The sequence below is a fragment of the Ascaphus truei genome, chromosome 21 (genome assembly GCF_040206685.1).
Source record: "Ascaphus truei isolate aAscTru1 chromosome 21, aAscTru1.hap1, whole genome shotgun sequence".
NCBI lineage: Eukaryota > Metazoa > Chordata > Amphibia > Anura > Ascaphidae > Ascaphus > Ascaphus truei.
Genome location: NC_134503.1, coordinates 22,353,253 through 22,377,035, shown reverse-complemented (window position 1 = coordinate 22,377,035; position 23,783 = coordinate 22,353,253). Strand labels below are relative to the sequence as shown.

Here is a 23,783-nt window from a genome sequence, read left to right as displayed (position 1 = left end):
CCTAGAGACAGAGAGAGCGGGGGATAGAGACAGAGAGCGGGGGCGAGAGACAGAGAGCGAGAGAGAGAGAGAGGGAGAGCGGGGGCGAGAGAGAGGGAGAGCGGGGGCGAGAGGGAGAGAGAGCAGGGGCAGGAGCGGGAGATGGCGGGGACGAGAGGGAGAGAGAGCGGGGGCGGAAGAGAGAGCAGGGGCAGGAGCGGGAGATGGCGGGGACGAGAGGGAGAGAGAGCGGGGGCAGGAGCGGGAGACGGCGGGGTGGGTAAGGTGCAGTCCATGGCCACTGGAATGCTTGTTTTCCAGCCTCATGATAAAATGTGCATTTTTTTCATTTATCTACTGAAAATATATTAAATGCTTATTTATAATATTTTTGTTTGTCAAATTGTACCATTATTGAGAAGCTTTAGGAGCAGACAACACCTTATTATTACGAATGGACAAATAATACAAACACTTTAAACAGAATATCTTTAAATGACAGTAAACATATCCCGGTCATCAGAAAGAACATTTTTACATAAGCAATAACGACCAAGTGAACATTTTTTTCGAATATGATCAACATATTTTTTTCTCACTTACAAAAATATTGTATTAAATTCGCTCTGAACCAAATCAAGTACACTTATAGCAAAATAACGATGCAAAGATTTTCATGACAGACGCGCACTGTCTATATCGGAGGAGTTTCAGGAAGGATAAAAAGATTAGGGGTTGTTTGTTCTTCGGGCTTCCGTGGTTCGGATCACGTTTAAGTTCATGTTAGTATGCACACAATTCACTATGCTCACTGCTTCCTCCAGCTCGAGATACTGGGTTTGGAGATATTAGAGATACACACAGACCACACAGCTGTAACATTTCCACTTACTGCACTAGGGAAGCATCGAAATGCTGCAGGACAGAACATCTCGGCTGTACCTCCGGGAGCACAAAACATGGACATATAGGACAGTATGACCAGCGTGTCCCCTGGTACAGTGGAAGCGGGTCATATAACCACAGATTACAAGAGCCACAGCACCAAACAATCTGTCCAACATGGGGCAGGACGGGTCCTGCAATTGCAAAGTATTTTCCACTCTGTTTTGCAGCCATGAGCTGCTCAGACATGTGACTGCAGAATGAGATGTAACCCTCTGTGCGTTATCACTATACAACATTTCAGGCCTACATTGTGCTAGGTGGCACAGTACTAAACTCCATGGTTGTGGCGATTTCCTTAGTGTTACCCAATCTTGCATGGTAGCTACTAGAGGAGGTCCTAGCTGGTGGAAGGTTAGGGGCTGCAACCGTCGGTGGGTCTCTTCCCGGCAGTGCCAGGAGCCTCTTTACTCTCACCCTGCCTAGAACATGAAACACACACGGCCCCCGAGAGGCGCTTCAGACCCTTCTGGAAGACGCTGTTTGACATACTGTAGATGAGGCAGTTGCAGAAGCTGTTGCTGATGGCCAGCCAGGTGGTAATGAAGGACGCCGTGTGGCTGGCGTAGACCTTGGAGCTCTCCAGCAGGAAGTAGATTATGTAGGGCAGCCAGAGGATGTAAAAGACGCTGGTGATGCGGAAGAGCACGGTGGCATAGTGCTTATCCGAGCTGGCCTGCCCTTGGCTGGGCTCCCTCTCCGTGGTGCTGAAGCGTACGCGCCTCTCGTTCATCTCCTTGGTGTGCTGCTGGCAGATGCGGAAGATGTTGAAGTAGGTGAAGCAGACCGTGGAGGCCGCCGGGGCGTACAGCATCACCGCAATGAAGGAGGTGAAGTAGGGGCTGGTGTGCCAGAACTGAGCGCAGGATCGGAACACGTCTCCGTGGTAACCAGGTTTCCCCCAGCCAAAAAAGGAGGGCAAGAACACGGCACACGAGTAAAGCCACAGGAGCAGAATGCAGCAGCGCAGCCTGCATGCCGTGACCAATGAGTTGTATGTCAGCGGCTTCGTGATAGCAATGTATCTATCTATACTGATACAGGCCAGAGACGTCATGGAGACGCTCTTCAGCACAGACACCACGTAGCCAAACATTTTGCACAGGATGAACTCCGAAAGCAGGGCTGGGTAGTGCAGCAAAGAGAAGGAAGGCACCAAGCAGCTGATCCCAACCAGGAGGTCCGCATAGGCCATGGTCTGGATAAAGTAGCTGGTGGTGTGGTGGTTGAGGAGAGGAGCGCAGTGGAAGACGAAGATGACCACCAGGTTTCCCGAGATGATCAGCACGGTCAGGAAGATGATGATACTGACTTCCAGGATACAAACTGGGATGGCCTCGTAAGATCTGATCCCCAAAAGGCAGAAAGGATGGCTACTGTTACCCCCTTCCAAGGTAGAGTTCATCTTCAGCTCTGCAGAGATCTCCCCCTCATGCCTCTCTCCTCCCTTTGAAAGGCACAGACTCCCTCTCACTGCTCCCCCAGTCGTGCTTTGTCTGCACAGAGGCTTCCCTTTAAATTTGTGGAAGAACAATGCTGAGCCGGACTCCTGCCACAGCACAATGGAAGGGGAGGAAGCCCTGGATGGGAGTGCGGGACAAAAGACTGCAGTCATCAGGAAGGCTGGAGCATGTGGGGTCCCTGTCCTCTATCCGAGGCAATCACTCCATCACTATGCTTCCACTCAAGACATCTGAGCAGCAGAGAGGAAAAAATGTGACAGCATTTGTACAGCATCTTGCCAGTTACTACTACCCTGCACTCTCTCCGCAGACAGCTGTCTGCCCCTGCACTCTCTCCGCAGACAGCTGTCTGCCCCTGCACTCTCTCTGCAGACAGCTGTCTGCCCCTGCACTCTCTCCGCAGACAGCTGGATGCCCCTGCACTCTCTCAGCAGACAGCTGGATGCCCCTGCACTCTCTCAGCAGACAGCTGGATGCCCCTGCACTCTCTCAGCAGACAGCTGGATGCCCCTGCACTCTCTCAGCAGACAGCTGGATGCCCCTGCACTCTCTCAGCAGACAGCTGGATGCCCCTGCACTCTCTCAGCAGACAGCTGGATGCCCCTACACACTCTCAGCAGACAGCTGGATGCCCCTGCACTCTCTCAGCAGACAGCTGGATGCCCCTGCACTCTCTCAGCAGACAGCTGGATGCCCCTGCACTCTCTCAGCAGACAGCTGGATGCCCCTGCACTCTCTCAGCAGACAGCTGGATGCCCCTGCACTCTCTCAGCAGACAGCTGGATGCCCCTGCACTCTCTCAGCAGACAGCTGGATGCCCCTACACACTCTCAGCAGACAGCTGGATGCCCCTGCACTCTCTCAGCAGACAGCTGGATGCCCCTGCACTCTCTCAGCAGACAGCTGGATGCCCCTGCACTCTCTCAGCAGACAGCTGGATGCCCCTGCACTCTCTCAGCAGACAGCTGGATGCCCCTGCACTCTCTCAGCAGACAGCTGGCTGCCCCTGCACTCTCTACGCAGACAGCTGGCTGTCCCTGCACTCTCTACGCAGACAGCTGGCTGCCCCTGCACTCTCTACGCAGACAGCTGGCTGCCCCTGCACTCTCTACGCAGACAGCTGGATGCCCCTGCACTCTCTACGCAGACAGCTGGATGCCCCTGCACTCTCTACGCAGACAGCTGGATGCCCCTGCACTCTCTCCGCAGACAGCTGGATGCCCCTGCACTCTCTCCGCAGACAGCTGGATGCCCCTGCACTCTCTCAGCAGACAGCTGGATGCCCTTGCACTCTCTCAGCAGACAGCTGGCTGCCCCTGCACTCTCTCAGTAGACAGCTGACTGCCCCTGCACTCTCAGTAGACAGCTGGCTGCCCCTGCACTCTCTCAGTAGACAGCTGGCTGCCCCTGCACTCTCTCAGTAGACAGCTGACTGCCCCTGCACTCTCAGTAGACAGCTGGCTGCCCCTGCACTCTCTCAGTAGACAGCTGGCTGCCCCTGCACTCTCTCAGCAGACAGCTGGCTGCCCCTGCCCTCTCAGTAGACAGCTGGCTGCCCCTGCACTCTCAGTAGACAGCTGGCTGCCCCTGCACTCTCAGTAGACAGCTGGCTGCCCCTGCACTCTCAGTAGACAGCTGGCTGCCCCTGCACTCTCTCAGCAGACAGCTGGCTGCCCCTGCACTCTCAGTAGACAGCTGGCTGCCCCTGCACTCTCTCTGGTTCTGGAAGAAAAGGCACATGTTTTGCAGGGCACAGGCTGCCTGGCAGTAACATCGCGTCACATCGCTGCATACCACAAGCCAGAATCCCTTCATCTATTATTCTTACATTGAATTCATTGTCAGTGTAATTAACTTCTAACACATGCAAATGGCCCTGTCTCATTCAATTACCCACTGACCGGGACTATTGTCCCTGATACTCAATTCATCTTAAAAAGGTTATTTACCCGAGTGTTGGTCTGAGTCCCAGGGTCTGAGCCGGGAGGATTCCTGCAGCAGGACTGCAGATCACTTTGCGGCAGAATGGAGAAAATGCCTTTGTGCGGAGGTCCTCCACACACCCTCCTCTCGTCCTCCCTCACATGCACTGCCAAAGGCAGCCAGGATACCAGCTACAGCACCCAGACTCAGGGACTGCGCGACTGCATGCAGCACTGCAGCCTCAGAGCAGGGCTCGGCTTCCTCTCTGCACCAGCAGCAACCAGATATGCACACACAGATTTGTAATGTATGAGAGACACACACACACACACACACACACACACACACACACACAATATGTCTGTGTCAGCCCGTAAAGGTCATTAAAAAAAAAAAAATCACAAATAAGAATAACTCTCCCTGCCAAACTAAACATAAAATGCATGAATATCTTCATTTCCATAGCGCCAACAGTGTGCTCAGCGTCTCACACAGACAATACAGTACAGGGAATTATAACAATACAATAAGCGCAGCAAAGTCAGACAAAAGGAAAGGGAGTCCCGGACCCGAAGAGCTTACAATCTAAGTAAATATTTATTGCAAATGGTCTCTGCTTTCTCTCCCCCCCCCCCCGGTGACAATCTATTGGAAATCATACTCTTCTAATTTACAAAACATTCCGGCGCTATCACAGGTACGCGGACACAAGCGCCTCAGCCCCGGCGCTATCACAGGTACGCGGACACAAGCGCCTCAGCTCCGGCGCTATCACAGGTACGCGGACACAAGCGCCTCAGCTCCGGCGCTATCACAGGTACGCGGAAACAAGCGCCTCAGCCCCGGCGCCATCACAGGTACGCGGACACAAGCGCCTCAGCCCCGGCGCCATCACAGGTACGCGGACACAAGCGCCTCAGCCCCGGCGCCATCACAGGTACGCGGACACAAGCGCCTCAGCCCCGGCGCTATCACAGGTACGCGGACACAAGCGCCTCAGCCCCGGCGCCATCACAGGTACGCGGACACAAGCGCCTCAGCCCCGGCGCTATCACAGGTACGCGGACACAAGCGACTCAGCCCCGGCGCTATCACAGGTACGCGGACACAAGCGCCTCAGCCCCGGCGCTATCACAGGTACGCAGACACGAGCGCCTCAGCTCCGGCGCTATCACAGGTACGCGGACACAAGCGCCTCAGCCCCGGCGCTATCACAGGTACGCGGACACAAGCGCCTCAGCCCCGGCGCTATCACAGGTACGCGGACACAAGTGCCTCAGCCCCGGCACCATCACAGGTACGCGGACACAAGCGCCTCAGCCCCGGCGCTATCACAGGTACGCGGACACAAGCGCCTCAGCCCCGGCGCTATCACAGGTACGCAGACACGAGCGCCTCAGCCCCGGCGCTATCACAGGTACGCAGACACGAGCGCCTCAGCCCCGGCCCCATCACAGGTACGCGGACACAAGCGCCTCAGCCCCGGCGCTATCACAGGTACGCGGACACAAGTGCCTCAGCCCCGGCGCTATCACAGGTACGCGGACACAAGTGCCTCAGCCCCGGCCCCATCACAGGTACGCGGACACAAGCGCCTCAGCCCCGGCGCTATCACAGGTACGCGGACACAAGCGCCTCAGCCCCGGCGCTATCACAGGTACGCAGACACGAGCGCCTCAGCCCCGGCGCTATCACAGGTACGCGGACACAAGCGCCTCAGCCCCGGCGCTATCACAGGTACGCGGACACAAGCGCCTCAGCCCCGGCCCCATCACAGGTACGCGGACACAAGCGCCTCAGCCCCGGCGCCATCACAGGTACGCGGACACAAGCGCCTCAGCCCCGGCGCTATCACAGGTACGCGGACACAAGCGCCTCAGCTCCGGCGCTATCACAGGTACGCGGAAACAAGCGCCTCAGCCCCGGCGCCATCACAGGTACGCGGACACAAGCGCCTCAGCCCCGGCGCTATCACAGGTACGCAGACACGAGCGCCTCAGCTCCGGCGCTATCACAGGTACGCGGACACAAGCGCCTCAGCCCCGGCGCTATCACAGGTACGCGGACACAAGCGCCTCAGCCCCGGCGCTATCACAGGTACGCGGACACAAGCGCCTCAGCCCCGGCGCTATCACAGGTACGCGGACACAAGCGCCTCAGCCCCGGCGCTATCACAGGTACGCGGACACAAGCGCCTCAGCCCCGGCGCTATCACAGGTACGCGGACACAAGCGCCTCAGCCCCGGCGCTATCACAGGTACGCGGACACAAGCGCCTCAGCCCCGGCGCTATCACAGGTACGCAGACACGAGCGCCTCAGCCCCGGCGCTATCACAGGTACGCAGACACGAGCGCCTCAGCCCCGGCGCTATCACAGGTACGCAGACACGAGCGCCTCAGCCCCGGCGCTATCACAGGTACGCGGACACAAGTGCCTCAGCCCCGGCCCCATCACAGGTACGCGGACACAAGCGCCTCAGCTCCGGCGCTATCACAGGTACGCGGAAACAAGCGCCTCAGCCCCGGCGCCATCACAGGTACGCGGACACAAGCGCCTCAGCCCCGGCGCCATCACAGGTAAGCAGACACAAGCGCCTCAGCCCCGGCGCCATCACAGGTACGCGGACACAAGCGCCTCAGCCCCGGCGCTATCACAGGTACGCAGACACAAGCGCCTCAGCCCCGGCGCTATCACAGGTACGCGGACACAAGCGCCTCAGCCCCGGCGCTATCACAGGTACGCGGACACAAGCGCCTCAGCCCCGGCGCTATCACAGGTACGCGGACACAAGCGCCTCAGCCCCGGCGCTATCACAGGTACGCGGACACAAGCGCCTCAGCCCCGGCGCTATCACAGGTACGCGGACACAAGCGCCTCAGCCCCGGCGCTATCACAGGTACGCAGACACGAGCGCCTCAGCTCCGGCGCTATCACAGGTACGCAGACACGAGCGCCTCAGCTCCGGCGCTATCACAGGTACGCGGAAACAAGCGCCTCAGCCCCGGCGCCATCACAGGTACGCGGACACAAGCGCCTCAGCCCCGGCGCTATCACAGGTACGCGGACACAAGCGCCTCAGCCCCGGCGCCATCACAGGTACGCGGAAACAAGCGCCTCAGCCCCGGCGCCATCACAGGTACGCGGAAACAAGCGCCTCAGCCCCGGCGCCATCACAGGTACGCGGACACAAGCGCCTCAGCCCCGGCGCTATCACAGGTACGCGGACACAAGCGCCTCAGCCCCGGCGCTATCACAGGTACGCGGACACAAGCGCCTCAGCTCCGGCGCTATCACAGGTACGCGGAAACAAGCGCCTCAGCCCCGGCGCCATCACAGGTACGCGGACACAAGCGCCTCAGCCCCGGCGCTATCACAGGTACGCGGACACAAGCGCCTCAGCCCCGGCGCCATCACAGGTACGCGGAAACAAGCGCCTCAGCCCCGGCGCCATCACAGGTACGCGGACACAAGCGCCTCAGCCCCGGCGCTATCACAGGTACGCGGACACAAGCGCCTCAGCCCCGGCGCTATCACAGGTACGCGGACACAAGCGCCTCAGCCCCGGCGCTATCACAGGTACGCGGACACAAGTGCCTCAGCCCCGGCGCTATCACAGGTACGCGGACACAAGCGCCTCAGCCCCGGCGCTATCACAGGTACGCGGACACAAGCGCCTCAGCCCCGGCGCTATCACAGGTACGCGGACACAAGCACCTCAGCTCCGGCGCTATCACAGGTACGCGGACACAAGCGCCTCAGCCCCGGCGCTATCACAGGTACGCGGACACAAGCGCCTCAGCCCCGGCGCCATCACAGGTACGCAGACACGAGCGCCTCAGCCCCGGCGCTATCACAGGTACGCGGACACAAGCGCCTCAGCCCCGGCGCTATCACAGGTACGCAGACACGAGCGCCTCAGCCCCGGCGCTATCACAGGTACGCGGACACAAGCGCCTCAGCCCCGGCGCTATCACAGGTACGCAGACACAAGCGCCTCAGCCCCGGCGCTATCACAGGTACGCAGACACGAGCGCCTCAGCCCCGGCGCTATCACAGGTACGCGGACACAAGCGCCTCAGCCCCGGCGCTATCACAGGTACGCGGACACAAGCACCTCAGCTCCGGCGCTATCACAGGTACGCGGACACAAGCGCCTCAGCCCCGGCGCTATCACAGGTACTCGGACACAAGCGCCTCAGCCCCGGCGCTATCACAGGTACGCGGACACAAGCGCCTCAGCCCCGGCGCTATCACAGGTACGCGGACACAAGCGCCTCAGCCCCGGCGCTATCACAGGTACGCAGACACAAGCGCCTCAGCCCCGGCGCTATCACAGGTACTCGGACACAAGCGCCTCAGCCCCGGCCCCATCACAGGTACTCGGACACAAGCGCCTCAGCGCCATCACAGGTACTCGGACACAAGCGCCTCAGCCCCGGCCCTATCACAGGTACGCGGACACAAGCGCCTCAGCCCCGGCGCTATCACAGGTACGCGGACACAAGCGCCTCAGCCCCGGCGCTATCACAGGTACGCGGACACAAGCGCCTCAGCCCCGGCGCTATCACAGGTACTTGGACACAAGCGCCTCAGCCCCGGCGCTATCACAGGTACTCGGACACAAGCGCCTCAGCCCCGGCCCCATCACAGGTACTCGGACACAAGCGCCTCAGCCCCGGCGCCATCACAGGTACGCGGACACAAGCGCCTCAGCCCCGGCGCTATCACAGGTACTCGGACACAAGCGCCTCAGCCCCGGCGCTATCACAGGTACGCGGACACAAGCCTGCTTCCCTGATGAGCCACAGATAGAAGCCACGTGGATTTTAGATTTGCTCATTTCCCCTGCTCAGAGTTGGGTTTTCGCTCCAAAATGTGAAAAGCTATTAAATATTCTTGAAAACACTAAACCGATATGAAAAACAGCAGAGAAGACGTTATATGGTGAAGTGCTTTGATGTTACTGCGATTCTGATCTAAATTGCAAAATTGAGGTATTTAAAAGGAACCTGACCATATAAATGAGACAAAGATACAGTCATTCTGAAAAAACACACCTTGAAACGACCATCTGAACGCCCGTGACCTCTTCATCCTCCGAGATGCGCAATGAGAAGTCATTCAAATAAAATCACTACATTCATACAGATTTAAACCACTGGAGCATGCTTCCAATCAGGAAGAAAAGTGTGAGAAAGGAGAAATGTTGCACTGTACAATGATCCCAAGTATCACCATACACTATATATCACCATACACTACAGGTATATCCCGGTTTAAGGACACTCACTTTAAGTACACTCGCGAGTAAGGACATCTCGCTCAATAGGCAAACGGCAGCTCACGCATGCGCCTGTCAGCACGTCCTGAACAGCAATACCGGCTCCCTACCTGTACCGAAGCTGTGCACAAGCGGGGAGACTATAGAGCCTGTTACACATGTAAATAACACATCAGTTATGCACGTATATGATGATTGCAGTACAATACATACTTCGATAAGTGGGAAAAATATAGTGCTTCACTTTAAGTACATTTTCGCTTTACATACATGCTCCGGTCCCATTGCGTACGTTAATGCGGGGTATGCCTGTATATATCACCATACACTATATCACCATACACTATATCACCATACACTATATCACCATACACTATATCACCATACACTTCATTATCTCAAAGCATGTTCTCTTTGAAGAAAGTATATATCTTACACCAGTGCCAACGCCAACAACGCTAGGCTTCGTTAGGAATCATGTGAAACGCGTTGAATCAGCAGTTTCTAATCTATTACTGGGAGTACTGGTGATTGCCGACTGGCAGCCGAGTGAGCAGAGAGACTACTTCCGCCCTGACTTGAGTCGTCACAGGAAGTGAGGCACGCGGATGCAGAGGGGGTAGCAGGCACACCGGCAGATTCCAGAGCAGCCAGCGGTTCTCTCCCATGAACTTCGTTTATGTTGAAATGATTAACTCCAGATTGGAAGCGGTTCAATAAACATACACCAAAGAGGGCTCATCATAGCGCTCCTATCAGAGAGAGGTGGATCTCCGATACGCCATAGTATCCAGAAGGAATTTGTGAGTGACGCCATTTTCTAGGTAGATTAATTTCCTCTATTGGCTACACCATTATTTGTATTTTTCTATTTCATATTGTCGTCACCTGATCGACGAGCGCTCCCCAACATACCACTTTTGGGATCAGAGAACGATCCATCACAAGGGTTCTTTGAGCTACTATATGTATTTTTTTCACCTTATTTATTATTGTTAATTCACTGTTTGGTGAAGGCTATATTTAAATTGGAGGTGTGATTATTCACTTTAATTGAAGGTATAATTATCTCACTTGATTTAGATACATTTTCTGTATTATTACGCCATTATTGGTTTCACACTAACACGGGTCACTAATAGAAGCGCGCGGTTTCACGTTTCTTGTTTTCTACACCTGTGCCAACATACAGATACCGTGTGCATCCATCGAGCGTGACGCATGATGAGCAGGAAGGCAGAACTGATGCTCGGAGCTTGTACCCAACCCACGAGGCATCGCCTGCGCCGTGCGCAGAATACACAAGGATAGAGATGTATAAATGCTAAATAAATGCCCGGCAGCACAAGATGAAGGCATTACTGAAGCACATCAGCGTGTGGCTTGGAAACACGTCTGTGACAGACATGTCCCTCCTGCGCCAATTCTGCAATGACAGCACATTTATCCGGCACGAATACGGGGTGCAGAGACGTGTCTTGTCCCAATGCCACCAAGCATCCCCGTGAAACACATGACATACGGCAGGGGTGCGCAAGAGTTTTTTAAGTGGCACGTGGCCGAAAATGTTTATGTGGCTGGGGGTTGGTGTACGTGGGGGAGCGGGTAGCTGGCCAAACTTGATGGTGTGAGTGCGCGCGCGCGCGTGGCGGAGGTACGGCTGCACGTGAGAATCATCAGAAGAGGCCAGTGTAGGGCGTCAGGGGAGGGGCGTGAGCCAGCGCTGTGGCGTGGAATGCCCCTCCCAGTGTCTGCCCTGCTGTAACACTCTGATCCTGCTCTCCGCTGGCTCCCGGATTTGCGGTGACCCTCTGCACAGCTGACATTTGAACGGCTAAGCTGCCGCTATCTAAATGTTACTTTGAAGGCAATAAAATAATACTAAAAAAAAAAGTTAAAACACAACGTTAAAAACGGATAAATAATACTGGCAGGTACTGCAGGAGGGTGGGCGACACCGGGGAAGGCTAAAGAGCAGGGGGAAAAGGGCAAATGGAGAAGGAACAAAAAAGGGGGGGAAGAGGGCAGGGAGATGGCAAAGCGGAGGATGGATGTCCCCCCAAATGGATTGGCTTTGTGATATTGACAGTCCACCAGAAAAAAACTAATATTACCAGATACCAACAAACACTAAAATAAACAGATCGTGATCCCACAGTGGTATCCCGCCGGCGTGGCACATCTCAGGAACATGTCACAGCTCCACATGTTAGAAGTGAAATGCAAGGAATGTGACAATAACGCTGGGATTATAGGTCCCTGCGCAGCCGCGTGCGGACGAGCGCCGCCACCGCGTGCACTCCTGCAGCCCCAGCCATTTGTGAACGTGGCTGCAGGAGATTGTAGACGCGTGGCGGGGGCCTCGCGAAGCTGAATCGGCTCACACGCCGCCACGTGGCAGCCGCCTGAAAATATATTTGTTGTATTTTCACAACGCGGCCGCGTCGACGCTCCTCTCTGCCGGCAGGCGCGCAGGCGCGGGGCACAGCTCCCATAAGAAAATACAGCAGAGTGGTTGCCGGGGCGCGAGCAGACGAGTGCGTGCACGCAGCGACGCCAGCACCATAATCCCAGCCATAGATAAAATGAGCGGATCCGCGCCATGTTACTAAAAAAAAACACTTACTTTGTAATGTTTAAAGGTTTTAAAAATGCTGAAATATGTAAGTATTGGGACGTACTTACATTGCATGCCGTTTAATAAAGGTTTTATTTTCCATGTGATTTGATTACATCAGGCAGGGGGGCCCCCGAGAAATGTCATGGATGAAAAGGGGGGCTCAGCATAAAAAGTCTGCTCACCCCTGACACACGGTAGGTTCAGTGCATGCTCATCTATTTACATCATTCACGTTTGCTGCTATACATGCAAAATAACAAGGGGTTAACGTAACGCCCGCGCTGGCAGCGACGGGGTTAGGGAGCACGTGGCAATGATCTTAGGTTTTCTTCACACTGTCACATGCGTAGCACACGCCTCTCCTTCACACTGTCACATGGGCCCACACGCCTCTCCTTCACACCGTCACATGAGCAGCACACGCCTCTCCTTCACACCGTCACATGCGCAGCACACGCCTCTCCTTCACACGGTCACAAAAGGACACGCCTCTCCTTCAGCCACATGCGTAGCACACGCCTCTCCTTCAGTCACATGCGTATCACACGCCTCTCCTTCCCTCTGCCACATGTGTAGCACACGCCTCTCCTTCACACTATCACATGCGTAGCACACGCCTCTCCTTCAGTCACATGCGTATCACACGCCTCTACTTCCCTCTGCCACATGTGTAGCACACACCTCTCCTTCACACTGTCACATGCGAAGCACACGCCTCTCCACACTGACACCTGCGTATGACACGCCTCTCCTTCACACTGCCACACGCGTAGCACACGCGTCTCCTCCAGTCACATGAGCAGCACACGTCTCTCCTTCAAACTGCCACGTGTAGCACACGCCTCTCCTTCACACTGCCACATGAGTAGCACACGCCTCTCCTTCACACTGTTACATGCGCAGCACACGCCTCTCCTTCACAGTCCCATGAGCAGCACACGCCTCTCCTTCACACTGTCACATGCGCAGCACACGCCTCTCCTTCACACTGTCACATGCGCAGCACACGCCTCTCTTTCACTGTCACACGCGCAGCACACGCCTCTCCTTCACACTGTCACATGCACAGCACACACCTCTCCTTCACACGGTCACATGCGCAGCACACACCTCTCCTTCACACTGTCACACGCGCAGCACACGCCTCTCCTTCACACTGTCACATGCACAGCACACACCTCTCCTTCACACTGTCACACGCGTAGCACACGCCTCTCCTTCACACTGTCACATGCGCCGCACACACCTCTCCTTCACACGGTCACACGCGTAGCACACGCCTCTCCTTCACACTGTCACATGCGCAGCACACACCTCTCCTTCACACGGTCACATGCGCAGCACACGCCTCTCCTTCACACTGTCACATGCGCAGCACACACCTCTCCTTCACACGGTCACATGAGCAGCACACGCCTCTCCTTCACACTGTCACATGAGCAGCACACGCCTCTCCTTCACACGGTCACATGAGCAGCACACGCCTCTCCTTCACACTGTCACATGCGCAGCACACACCTCTCCTTCACACTGTCACACGCGTAGCACACGCCTCTCCTTCACACTGTCACATGCACAGCACACGCCTCTCCTTCACACTGGCACACGCGTAGCACACGCCTCTCCTTCACACTGTCACATGCACAGCACACCCCTCTCCTTCACACTGTCACACACCTCTCCTTCACACTGTCACATGCGTAACACACACATCTTCACACTGTCACGTGCACAGCACACGCCTCTCCTTCACACAGTCACATGAGTAGCACACGGCTCTCCTTCACACTGTCACATGCACAGCACACGCCTCTCCTTTATGGTCACATGCGTAACACACACATCTTCACACTGTCACAAGCGTAGAACACGCCTCTCCTTCACTGTCACATGCGCAGCACACACCTCTCCTTCACACGGTCACATGCGCAGCACACACCTCTCCTTCACACGGTCACATGCGTAGCACACGCCTCTCTTTCACTGTCACACGCGTAGCACACGCCTCTCCTTCACTGTCACACGCCTCTCCTTCACTGTCATATGAGCACACGCCTCTCCTTCACTGTCACACGCGCAGCACACGCCTCTCCTTCACTGTCACACGCCTCTCCTTCACTGTCACACGCCTCTCCTTCACTGTCACACGCCTCTCCTTCACTGTCACACGCCTCTCCTTCACTGTCACACGCGCAGCACACGCCTCTCCTTCACTGTCACACGCATAGCACACGAGGAGGGGGGAGAATCTCAATAACTGAGAGGTTGCCATAGGTTAGTGGTGATGTCTGCACCTTGTACCCCAGTGTCCCCAATCTCCAGCAGCGACGGAGCCCAATGTAACACAAAGCGCCCAAACTCTCCCCGCAGCGCCGCTCCGGCAGACCGCGGGACCCCCATCTTACCTTAGTGATGAGCAGACGGTATTTCTCCACCAGGTAATCGTTGTTGTGACACCCTGCGAGTAGCTGCCACACCTCCCCCCTCAGGGCCTCGGGAACGCCGCTCCTCACCAGCGCCGACAGCTGCTTGGGCCGAACGTTCAGATGCAGGTGCCTGAAGTAAATCAGACACGTGTGAGGAGGAGACAGACGGACCGGGAGTCACGGTGCAGTATTCTCCCTGTACCCTGGGTCCGAGCAGTCAGTGGGGTCCGAGCAGTCAGTGGGGTCCGAGCAGTCAGTGGGGTCCGAGCAGTCAGTGGGGCCCAAGCAGTCAGTCAGTCAGTCAGTCAGTCAGTCAGTCAGTCAGTGGGGCCCGAGCAGTCAGTCAGTCAGTGGGGCCCGAGCAGTCAGTCAGTCAGTGGGGCCCGAGCAGTCAGTCAGTCAGTGGGGCCCGAGCAGTCAGTCAGTCAGTCAGTCAGTCAGTCAGTCAGTGGGGCCCAAGCAGTCAGTCAGTCAGTCAGTCAGTCAGTCAGTCAGTCAGTCAGTGGGGCCCGAGCAGTCAGTCAGTCAGTGGGGCCCGAGCAGTCAGTCAGTCAGTGGGGCCCAAGCAGTCAGTCAGTCAGTCAGTCAGTGGGGCCCGAGCAGTCAGGCGGGCGGGTCAGAACATCTTTGGGGTATTTCTTCAGGCAACAAGCTTATCAAACTGTCTACGTGTTCCTGAAGAACTCATGTAAACATCCTCTGCGCGTCCCCTCCCACCCGCCGTCCCCCTGCGCGTCCCCTCCCACCCGCCGTCCCCCTGCGCGTCCCCTCCCACCCGCCGCCCCCCTGCGCGTCCCCTCCCACCCGCCGCCCCCCTGCGCGTCCCCTCCCACCCGCCGTCCCTCTGCGCGTCCCCTCCCACCCGCCGCCCCCCTGCGCGTCCCCTCCCACCCGCCGCCCCCCCTGCGCGTCCCCTCCCACCCGCCGCCCCCCCTGCGCGTCCCCTCCCACCCGCCGCCCCCCCTGCGCGTCCCCTCCCACCCGCCGCCCCCCCTGCGCGTCCCCTCCCACCCGCCGCCCCCCTGCGCGTCCCCTCCCACCCGCCGTCCCCCTGCGCGTCCCCTCCCACCCGCCGCCCCCCTGCGCGTCCCCTCCCACCCGCCGTCCCCCTGCGCGTCCCCTCCCACCCGCCGCCCCCCTGCGCGTCCCCTCCCACCCGCCGTCCCCCTGCGCGTCCCCTCCCACCCGCCGTCCCTCTGCGCGTCCCCCCTCCCACCCGCCGTCCCTCTGCGCGTCCCCCCTCCCACCCGCCGTCCCTCTGCGCGTCCACACTCCCACCCGCCGTCCCTCTGCGCGTCCCCCCTCCCACCCGCCGTCCCTCTGCGCGTCCCCCCTCCCACCCGCCGTCCCTATGCGCGGGTCACATCCCACGCGCCGTCCCTCTGCGCGTCCCCTCCCACCCGCCATCCCTCTGCGCGTCCCCTCCCACCCGCCGTTCCTCTGCGCGTCCCCTCCCACCCGCCGTTCCTCTGCGCGTCCCACCCGCCATCTCTCTGCGCGTCCCCCCCTCCCACCCGCCGTCCCTCTGCGCGTCCCCCCCTCCCACCCGCCGTCCCTCTGCGCGTCCCCCTCTCCCACCCGCCGTCCCTCTGCGCGTCCCCTCCCACCCCTCTGCGCGTACACATCCCCGCACGGTACCACCTCTCACCATACATCCCCGCACGGTACCACCTCTCACCATACATCCCCGCACGGTACCACCTCTCACCAAAAATCCCCGCACGGTACCACCATACATCCCCACACAGTGCCGCCTCTCACCATACATCCCCACACAGTGCCGCCTCTCACCATACATCCCCGCACGGTACCACAATACATCCCCGCACGGTACCACCTCTCACCATACATCCCCGCACGGTACCACCTCTCACCATACACCCCCGCACGGTACCACCATACATCACCGCACAGTGCCACCTCTCACCATACATCCCCGCACAGTGCCACCTCTCACCATACATCCCCGCACAGTGCCACCTCTCACCATACATCACCACACTGTGCCACCATACATCCCCGCACGGTACCACCTCTCACCATACATACCTAAATGGTACCATTTATCAATAAGCATCACCCTGCACGTCACTATTTACAGCATCACTACCCCAAATAAATAACCTACTGCGCAGTGTTACACACGAGATACTACGGGTATTACAGGTAAGTACCATTTGGTTAGAAGATCTCCCCACGTCTCCAGGATTTTCTCGGCACATTCCTTGGAGACGTCTCCGGAGCCGCTCAGGAGAGGTTCATCGTTATCTGGGGAACAGCAGCACGTTCAGACCCATCCCACATGTATCTGCATGTACTATCCCACTCGCTACGCCATGAGGCCGCTGCCTGCGCTGCAGGAGGCCAGTCCTAGCCATGGGAAGGGGGCAGAGCAGATTCACAGCATGTTACACATGCGCCTAGAAGTTTGGAGCCAGACTAATCTCAGCCCCCCCACTCCCTGTTAGATGAGAAGCGGAGGTGTAAGACTCCTGTTAATAGAAAGAACAGGACACAGACGGCTGCTCAGGACTCCCTCTGACGCTGTGCGCATAGCACGCACGCGGACGCTGTGCGCAAAGCACGCGGACGCACGACACACAGCACACACGCTGACGCGCGACACACAGCACACACGCTGACGCGCGACACACAGCACACAGCACACACGCTGACGCTGTGCACATAGCATGCGGCCGCGTGACACACATCCGTGACTATACACTGGTTTGGTGATGGGTTACCCTGTAGATGTGGGATGAGTGTTGGACACAACCTATGTGCGGGATAACCGTTCCTACAGTAAAACCTTAATAGATAATAATCTATCTAAACAATATTATGTCTGTGTTACATGAACCATATAAACCGTGCGGTGTTATTTCAATGTGTATCTAATACAGCGGCTTCTTAACAATGGCTGAATTCGTAAGACACAACTGATTAAACAGGGGTTGTATTCATGCCCCACGGTGTCCGATGGAGCAGTACTTGCTCGTGTACGGCTGGATCGTGTCCAGTCCAAGGTGAATGATATGCTGTGTGAAGCTGCCCCAAGGTGAAGGATAACCCCTCCCATAGTGACAATAGCAAACAAGAAAAGGGGCGCTTTGTAGCAAATAATGTGTGTTATTTACATGCTGAATAATCACATGGAAAACAAAATAACTTTGCCTGTGAGCTGTTTAAACTGCGGTGCCCGATATTGGGGATGATGTTCGCCCCCCAGAGAAGGTCGGTCTGGTATCCTCCTCTGGGTCCCCGGAGTGGGAGCCGCCTCTGGAGCCGGTGTTGTACCGCGGCACTATTTCTCCTGCCGTAGCGCTTCTCCTCTGGGTTGCGTTACTCAGGGGGTGTCGCGCTGACATGGATGTCGGCAGGGATAATCACCGTGCCGGTTACGCGGGCGCGCGGTGTAATAATCACCGTGCCGGTTACGCGGGCGCGCGGTGTAATAATCACCGCGCCGGTTACGCGGGCGCGCGGTGTAATAATCACCGCGCCGGTTACGCGGGCGCGCGGTGTAATAATCACCGCGCCGGTTACCCGGGCGCGCGGTGTAATAATCACCGCGCCGGTTACGCGGGCGCGCGGTGTAATAATCACCGCGCCGGTTACCCGGGCGCGCGGTGTAATAATCACCGCGCCGGTTACCCGGGCGCGCGGTGTAATAATCACCGCGCCGGTTACCCGGGCGCGCGGTGTAATAATCACCGCGCCGGTTACCCGGGCGCGCGGTGTAATAATCACCGCGCCGGTTACCCGGACGCGCGGTGTAATAATCACCGCGACGGTTACCCGGGCGCGCGGTGTAATAATCACCGCGCCGGTTACCCGGGCGCGCGGTGTAATAATCAACGCGCCGGTTACCCGGGCGCGCGGTGTAATAATCACCGCGCCGGTTACCCGGGCGCGCGGTGTAATAATCACCGCGCCGGTTACCCGGGCGCGCGGTGTAATAATCACCGCGCCGGTTACCCGGGCGCGCGGTGAAATAATCACCGCGCCGGTTACCCGGGCGCGCGGTGTAATAATCACCGCGCCGGTTACCCGGGCGCGCGGTGTAATAATCACCGCGCCGGTTACCCGGGCGCGCGGTGTAATAATCACCGCGCCGGTTACCCGGGCGCGCGGTGTAATAATCACCGCGCCGGTTACCCGGGCGCGCGGTGTAATAATCACCGCGCCGGTTACCCGGGCGCGCGGTGTAATAATCACCGCGCCGGTTACCCGGGCGCGCGGTGTAATAATCACCGCGCCGGTTACACGGGCGCGCGGTGTAATAATCACCGCGCCGGTTACCCGGGCGCGCGGTGTAATAATCACCGCGCCGGTTACCCGGGCGCGCGGTGTAATAATCACCGCGCCAGTTACACGGGCGCGCGGTGTAATAATCACCGCGCCAGTTACACGGGCGCGGTGTAATAATCACCGCGCCAGTTACACGGGCGCGCGGTGTAATAATCACGGCGCCAGTTACACGGGCGCGCGGTGTAATAATCACCGCGCCAGTTACACGGGCGCGCGGTGTAATAATCACTGTGCCAGTTACACGGGCACATGGAGGTTTGTCTTTTTGGGAAATCTTTCGTTACCAGCCCGTGGAGCGGTAGACCTTCTGGCTGCAGACTGAGTCAGGGAAAGTTAGATTGTGAGGGTCTATACCCTCCAGTATATGTGGTAATTATAGCATTTTTAATCTTTATGCGATTGCACTTATTGTATTTCTTTTTTTTTACATGGGGGTTTGTGTTCACCTCCTTATACAGGAAACTCACAGAGCTTCGGTGTGTCTCAGTATGGAAAGAAAATACCAAGAAAGGTTCAACCTTCTCTGCCTCACCGGAGGAAAACCCAGAACCAGCTATGATTTGGGTCAGGGAGTTGCCATGAAATGACAAAGGCAGCATGTGACTGGCTGTGAAAGGTCAGCACATTCAGGCAGGGAATCAGCGGATAGCTGCAGTTCCTGTCACATAATCCTGCCATGGGATGGAGCTGGTCAGGGCTCAGCGTGTCCTTTCTCTGCTCACATGTAACGTGCGTGCTTCCCCTGGCACCGAGCCCAGCGAGCTGCTTCACTCCGCCTGACAGAATAACACGCCCCTTAGGAAGGAACCCGTGCTAAATGCGAGTTGTAGCCTTCGGTCTTGTGCTTTACGGTTGGGGGTCTGTTTAAACCAGGGGCGGCCAACTCCAGTCCTCAAGGGCCACCAATAGGCCAGGATTTGGTCTTAGAAAATTGTGATGCAATCTTTCACAGGGCTATCCCTGCTTCAGCACAGGTGGCTGTCATTTTGAAGCAGGGCTATCCCAAAACCATGAATGTTGGTGGCCCTTGAGAACTGGAGTTGGCCTAAACTCTCCATGAACTCCCCGCCAGACCTCACAGCAGAGGGGGCACCGCGGGGCGTGTCTATTCACCTCACAGCAGAGGGAGGCACCGCGGGGCGTGTCTATTCAATTCACAGCAGAAGGGGGCACCGCGGGACGTGTCTATTCACCACAGCAGAGGGAGGCACCGCGGGGCGTTTCTATTCACCTCACAGCAGAGGGAGGCACCGCGGGACGTTTCTATTCACCTCACAGCAGAGGGGGCACCGCGGGGCGTGTCTATTCACCTCACAGCAGAGGGGGGCACCGCGGGGCGTGTCTATTCACCTCACAGCAGAGGGGTGCACCGCGGGACGTTTCTATTCACCTCACAGCAGAGGGGGGCACCGCGGGACGTTTCTATTCACCTCACAGCAGAGGGGGGCACCGAGGGACGTGTCTATTCACCTCACAGCAGAGGGGGCACCGCGGGGCGTGTCTATTCACCTCACAGCAGAGGGAGGCACCGCGGGACGTTTCTATTCACCTCACAGCAGAGGGGGGCACCGCGGGACGTGTCTATTCACCTCACAGCAGAGGGGGGCACCGCGGGACGTTTCTATTCACCTCACAGCAGAGGGAGGCACCGCGGGACGTTTCTATTCACCTCACAGCAGAGGGGGGCACCGCGGGACGTGTCTATTCACCTCACAGCAGAGGGAGGCACCGCGGGACGTTTCTATTCACCTCACAGCAGGAGGGGGGCACCGCGGGGCGTTTCTATTCACCTCACAGCAGAGGGGGGCACCGCGGGACGTGTCTATTCACCTCACAGCAGAGGGAGGCACCGCGGGACGTGTCTATTCACCTCACAGCAGAGGGAGGCACCGCGGGACGTTTCTATTCACCTCACAGCAGAGGGAGGCACCGCGGGACGTGTCTATTCACCTCACAGCAGAGGGAGGCACCGCGGGACGTATCTATTCACCTCACAGCAGAGGGAGGCACCGCGGGACGTGTCTATTCACCTCACAGCAGAGGGAGGCACCGCGGGACGTTTCTATTCACCTCACAGCAGAGGGAGGCACCGCGGGACGTTTCTATTCACCTCACAGCAGAGGGAGGCACCGCGGGACGTGTCTATTCACCTCACAGCAGAGGGAGGCACCGCGGGACGTTTCTATTCACCTCACAGCAGAGGGAGGCACCGCGGGACGTTTCTATTCACCTCACAGCAGAGGGGGGCACCGCGGTGCGTTTCTATTCACCTCACAGCAGAGGGAGGCACCGCGGGACGTGTCTATTCACCTCACAGCAGAGGGAGGCACCGCGGGACGTTTCTATTCACCTCACAGCAGAGGGAGGCACCGCGGGACGTGTCTATTCACCTCACAGCAGAGGGAGGCACCGCGGGACGTGTCTATTCACCTCACAGCAGAGGGAGGCACCGCGGGACGTGTCTATTCACCTCACAGCAGAGGGGGCACCGCGGGACGTTTCTATTCACCTCACAGCAGAGGGGGGCACCACGGGACGTGTCTATTCACCTCACAGCAGAGGGGGGCACCGCGGGACGTGTCTATTCACCTCACAGCAGAGGGAGGCACCGCGGGACGTTTCTATTCACCTCACAGCAGAGGGAGGCACCGCGGGACGTTTCTATTCACCTCACAGCAGAGGGGGGCACCGCGGGGCGTTTCTATTCACCTCACAGCAGAGGGAGGCACCGCGGGACGTGTCTATTCACCTCACAGCAGAGGGGGGCACCGCGGGGACGTGTCTATTCACCTCACAGCAGAGGGGGGCACCGCGGGACGTGTCTATTCACCTCACAGCAGAGGGAGGCACCGCGGGACGTTTCTATTCACCTCACAGCAGGAGGGGGGCACCGCGGGGCGTTTCTATTCACCTCACAGCAGAGGGGGGCACCGCGGGACGTGTCTATTCACCTCACAGCAGAGGGAGGCACCGCGGGACGTGTCTATTCACCTCACAGCAGAGGGAGGCACCGCGGGACGTTTCTATTCACCTCACAGCAGAGGGAGGCACCGCGGGACGTGTCTATTCACCTCACAGCAGAGGGAGGCACCGCGGGACGTGTCTATTCACCTCACAGCAGAGGGAGGCACCGCGGGACGTGTCTATTCACCTCACAGCAGAGGGAGGCACCGCGGGACGTTTCTATTCACCTCACAGCAGAGGGAGGCACCGCGGGACGTTTCTATTCACCTCACAGCAGAGGGAGGCACCGCGGGACGTGTCTATTCACCTCACAGCAGAGGGAGGCACCTCGGGACGTTTCTATTCACCTCACAGCAGAGGGAGGCACCGCGGGACGTTTCTATTCACCTCACAGCAGAGGGGGGCACCGCGGGGCGTTTCTATTCACCTCACAGCAGAGGGAGGCACCGCGGGACGTGTCTATTCACCTCACAGCAGAGGGAGGCACCGTGGGACGTGTCTATTCACCTCACAGCAGAGGGAGGCACCGCGGGACGTGTCTATTCACCTCACAGCAGAGGGGGCACCGCGGGACGTTTCTATTCACCTCACAGCAGAGGGGGGCACCACGGGACGTGTCTATTCACCTCACAGCAGAGGGGGGCACCGCGGGACGTGTCTATTCACCTCACAGCAGAGGGGGGCACCGCGGGGACGTGTCTATTCACCTCACAGCAGAGGGGGGCACCGCGGGACGTGTCTATTCACCTCACAGCAGAGGGGGGCACCGCGGGGCGTTTCTATTCACCTCACAGCAGAGGGAGGCACCGCGGGACGTGTCTATTCACCTCACAGCAGAGGGGGGCACCGCGGGACGTGTCTATTCACCTCACAGCAGAGGGGGGCACCGCGGGGACGTGTCTATTCACCTCACAGCAGAGGGGGGCACCGCGGGACGTGTCTATTCACCTCACAGCAGAGGGAGGCACCGCGGGACGTTTCTATTCACCTCACAGCAGAGGGGGGCACCGCGGGACGTTTCTATTCACCTCACAGCAGAGGGAGGCACCGCGGGACGTGTCTATTCACCTCACAGCAGAGGGGGGCACCGCAGGACGTGTCTATTCACCTCACAGCAGAGGGGGGCACCGCGGGACGTTTCTATTCACCTCACAGCAGAGGGAGGCACCGCGGGACGTTTCTATTCACCTCACAGCAGAGGGGGGCACCGCGGGACGTTTCTATTCACCTCACAGCAGAGGGAGGCACCGCGGGACGTGTCTATTCACCTCACAGCAGAGGGAGGCACCGCGGGACGTGTCTATTCACCTCACAGCAGAGGGGGGCACCGCGGGACGTGTCTATTCACCTCACAGCAGAGGGGGGCACCGCGGGACGTGTCTATTCACCTCACAGCAGAGGGAGGCACCGCGGGACGTGTCTATTCACCTCACAGCAGAGGGAGGCACCGCGGGACGTTTCTATTCACCTCACAGCAGAGGGAGGCACCGCGGGGACGTGTCTATTCACCTCACAGCAGAGGGGGGCACCGCAGGGACGTGTCTATTCACCTCACAGCAGAGGGAGGCACCGCGGGACGTGTCTATTCACCTCACAGCAGAGGGAGGCACCGCGGGACGTTTCTATTCACCTCACAGCAGAGGGGGGCACCGCGGGACGTTTCTATTCACCTCACAGCAGAGGGGGGCACCGCGGGACGTTTCTATTCACCTCACAGCAGAGGGAGGCACCGCGGGACGTTTCTATTCACCTCACAGCAGAGGGGGGCACCGCGGGGACGTGTCTATTCACCTCACAGCAGAGGGGGGCACCGCGGGACGTGTCTATTCACCTCACAGCAGAGGGAGGCACCGCGGGACGTTTCTATTCA

The 23,783-nt window shown here is 58.2% G+C and overlaps 2 protein-coding genes across 5 annotated transcripts in view; both read right to left on the bottom strand.

Moving 5' to 3' along the window:
- The window catches only part of RABGAP1 (RAB GTPase activating protein 1), a 154,329-nt gene that overhangs the window by 71,982 nt on the left and 58,564 nt on the right, over nucleotides 1-23,783 (bottom strand). For 3 of the 4 annotated variants that reach the window (XM_075579350.1, XM_075579349.1, XM_075579351.1), the window contains 2 exons: nucleotides 16,813-16,906; nucleotides 14,618-14,768 (listed from right to left, as the gene is read on the bottom strand). In XM_075579350.1, the coding sequence (XP_075435465.1) occupies nucleotides 14,618-14,768; nucleotides 16,813-16,906 (245 nt within the window). Of the gene's footprint in view, nucleotides 1-4,336; nucleotides 4,440-14,617; nucleotides 14,769-16,812; nucleotides 16,907-23,783 lie in introns of those variants that run through there. The other variant, XM_075579353.1, reaches the window with a different exon arrangement.
- GPR21 (G protein-coupled receptor 21) lies at nucleotides 472-4,461 on the bottom strand. The gene is made up of 2 exons (XM_075579354.1): nucleotides 4,337-4,461; nucleotides 472-2,617 (listed from the first exon to the last, which is right to left on the bottom strand). The coding sequence occupies exon 2, from the start codon at nucleotides 2,537-2,539 to the stop codon at nucleotides 1,280-1,282; it is 1,260 nt and encodes a 419-aa protein (XP_075435469.1). The 5' UTR covers nucleotides 2,540-2,617; nucleotides 4,337-4,461; the 3' UTR covers nucleotides 472-1,279.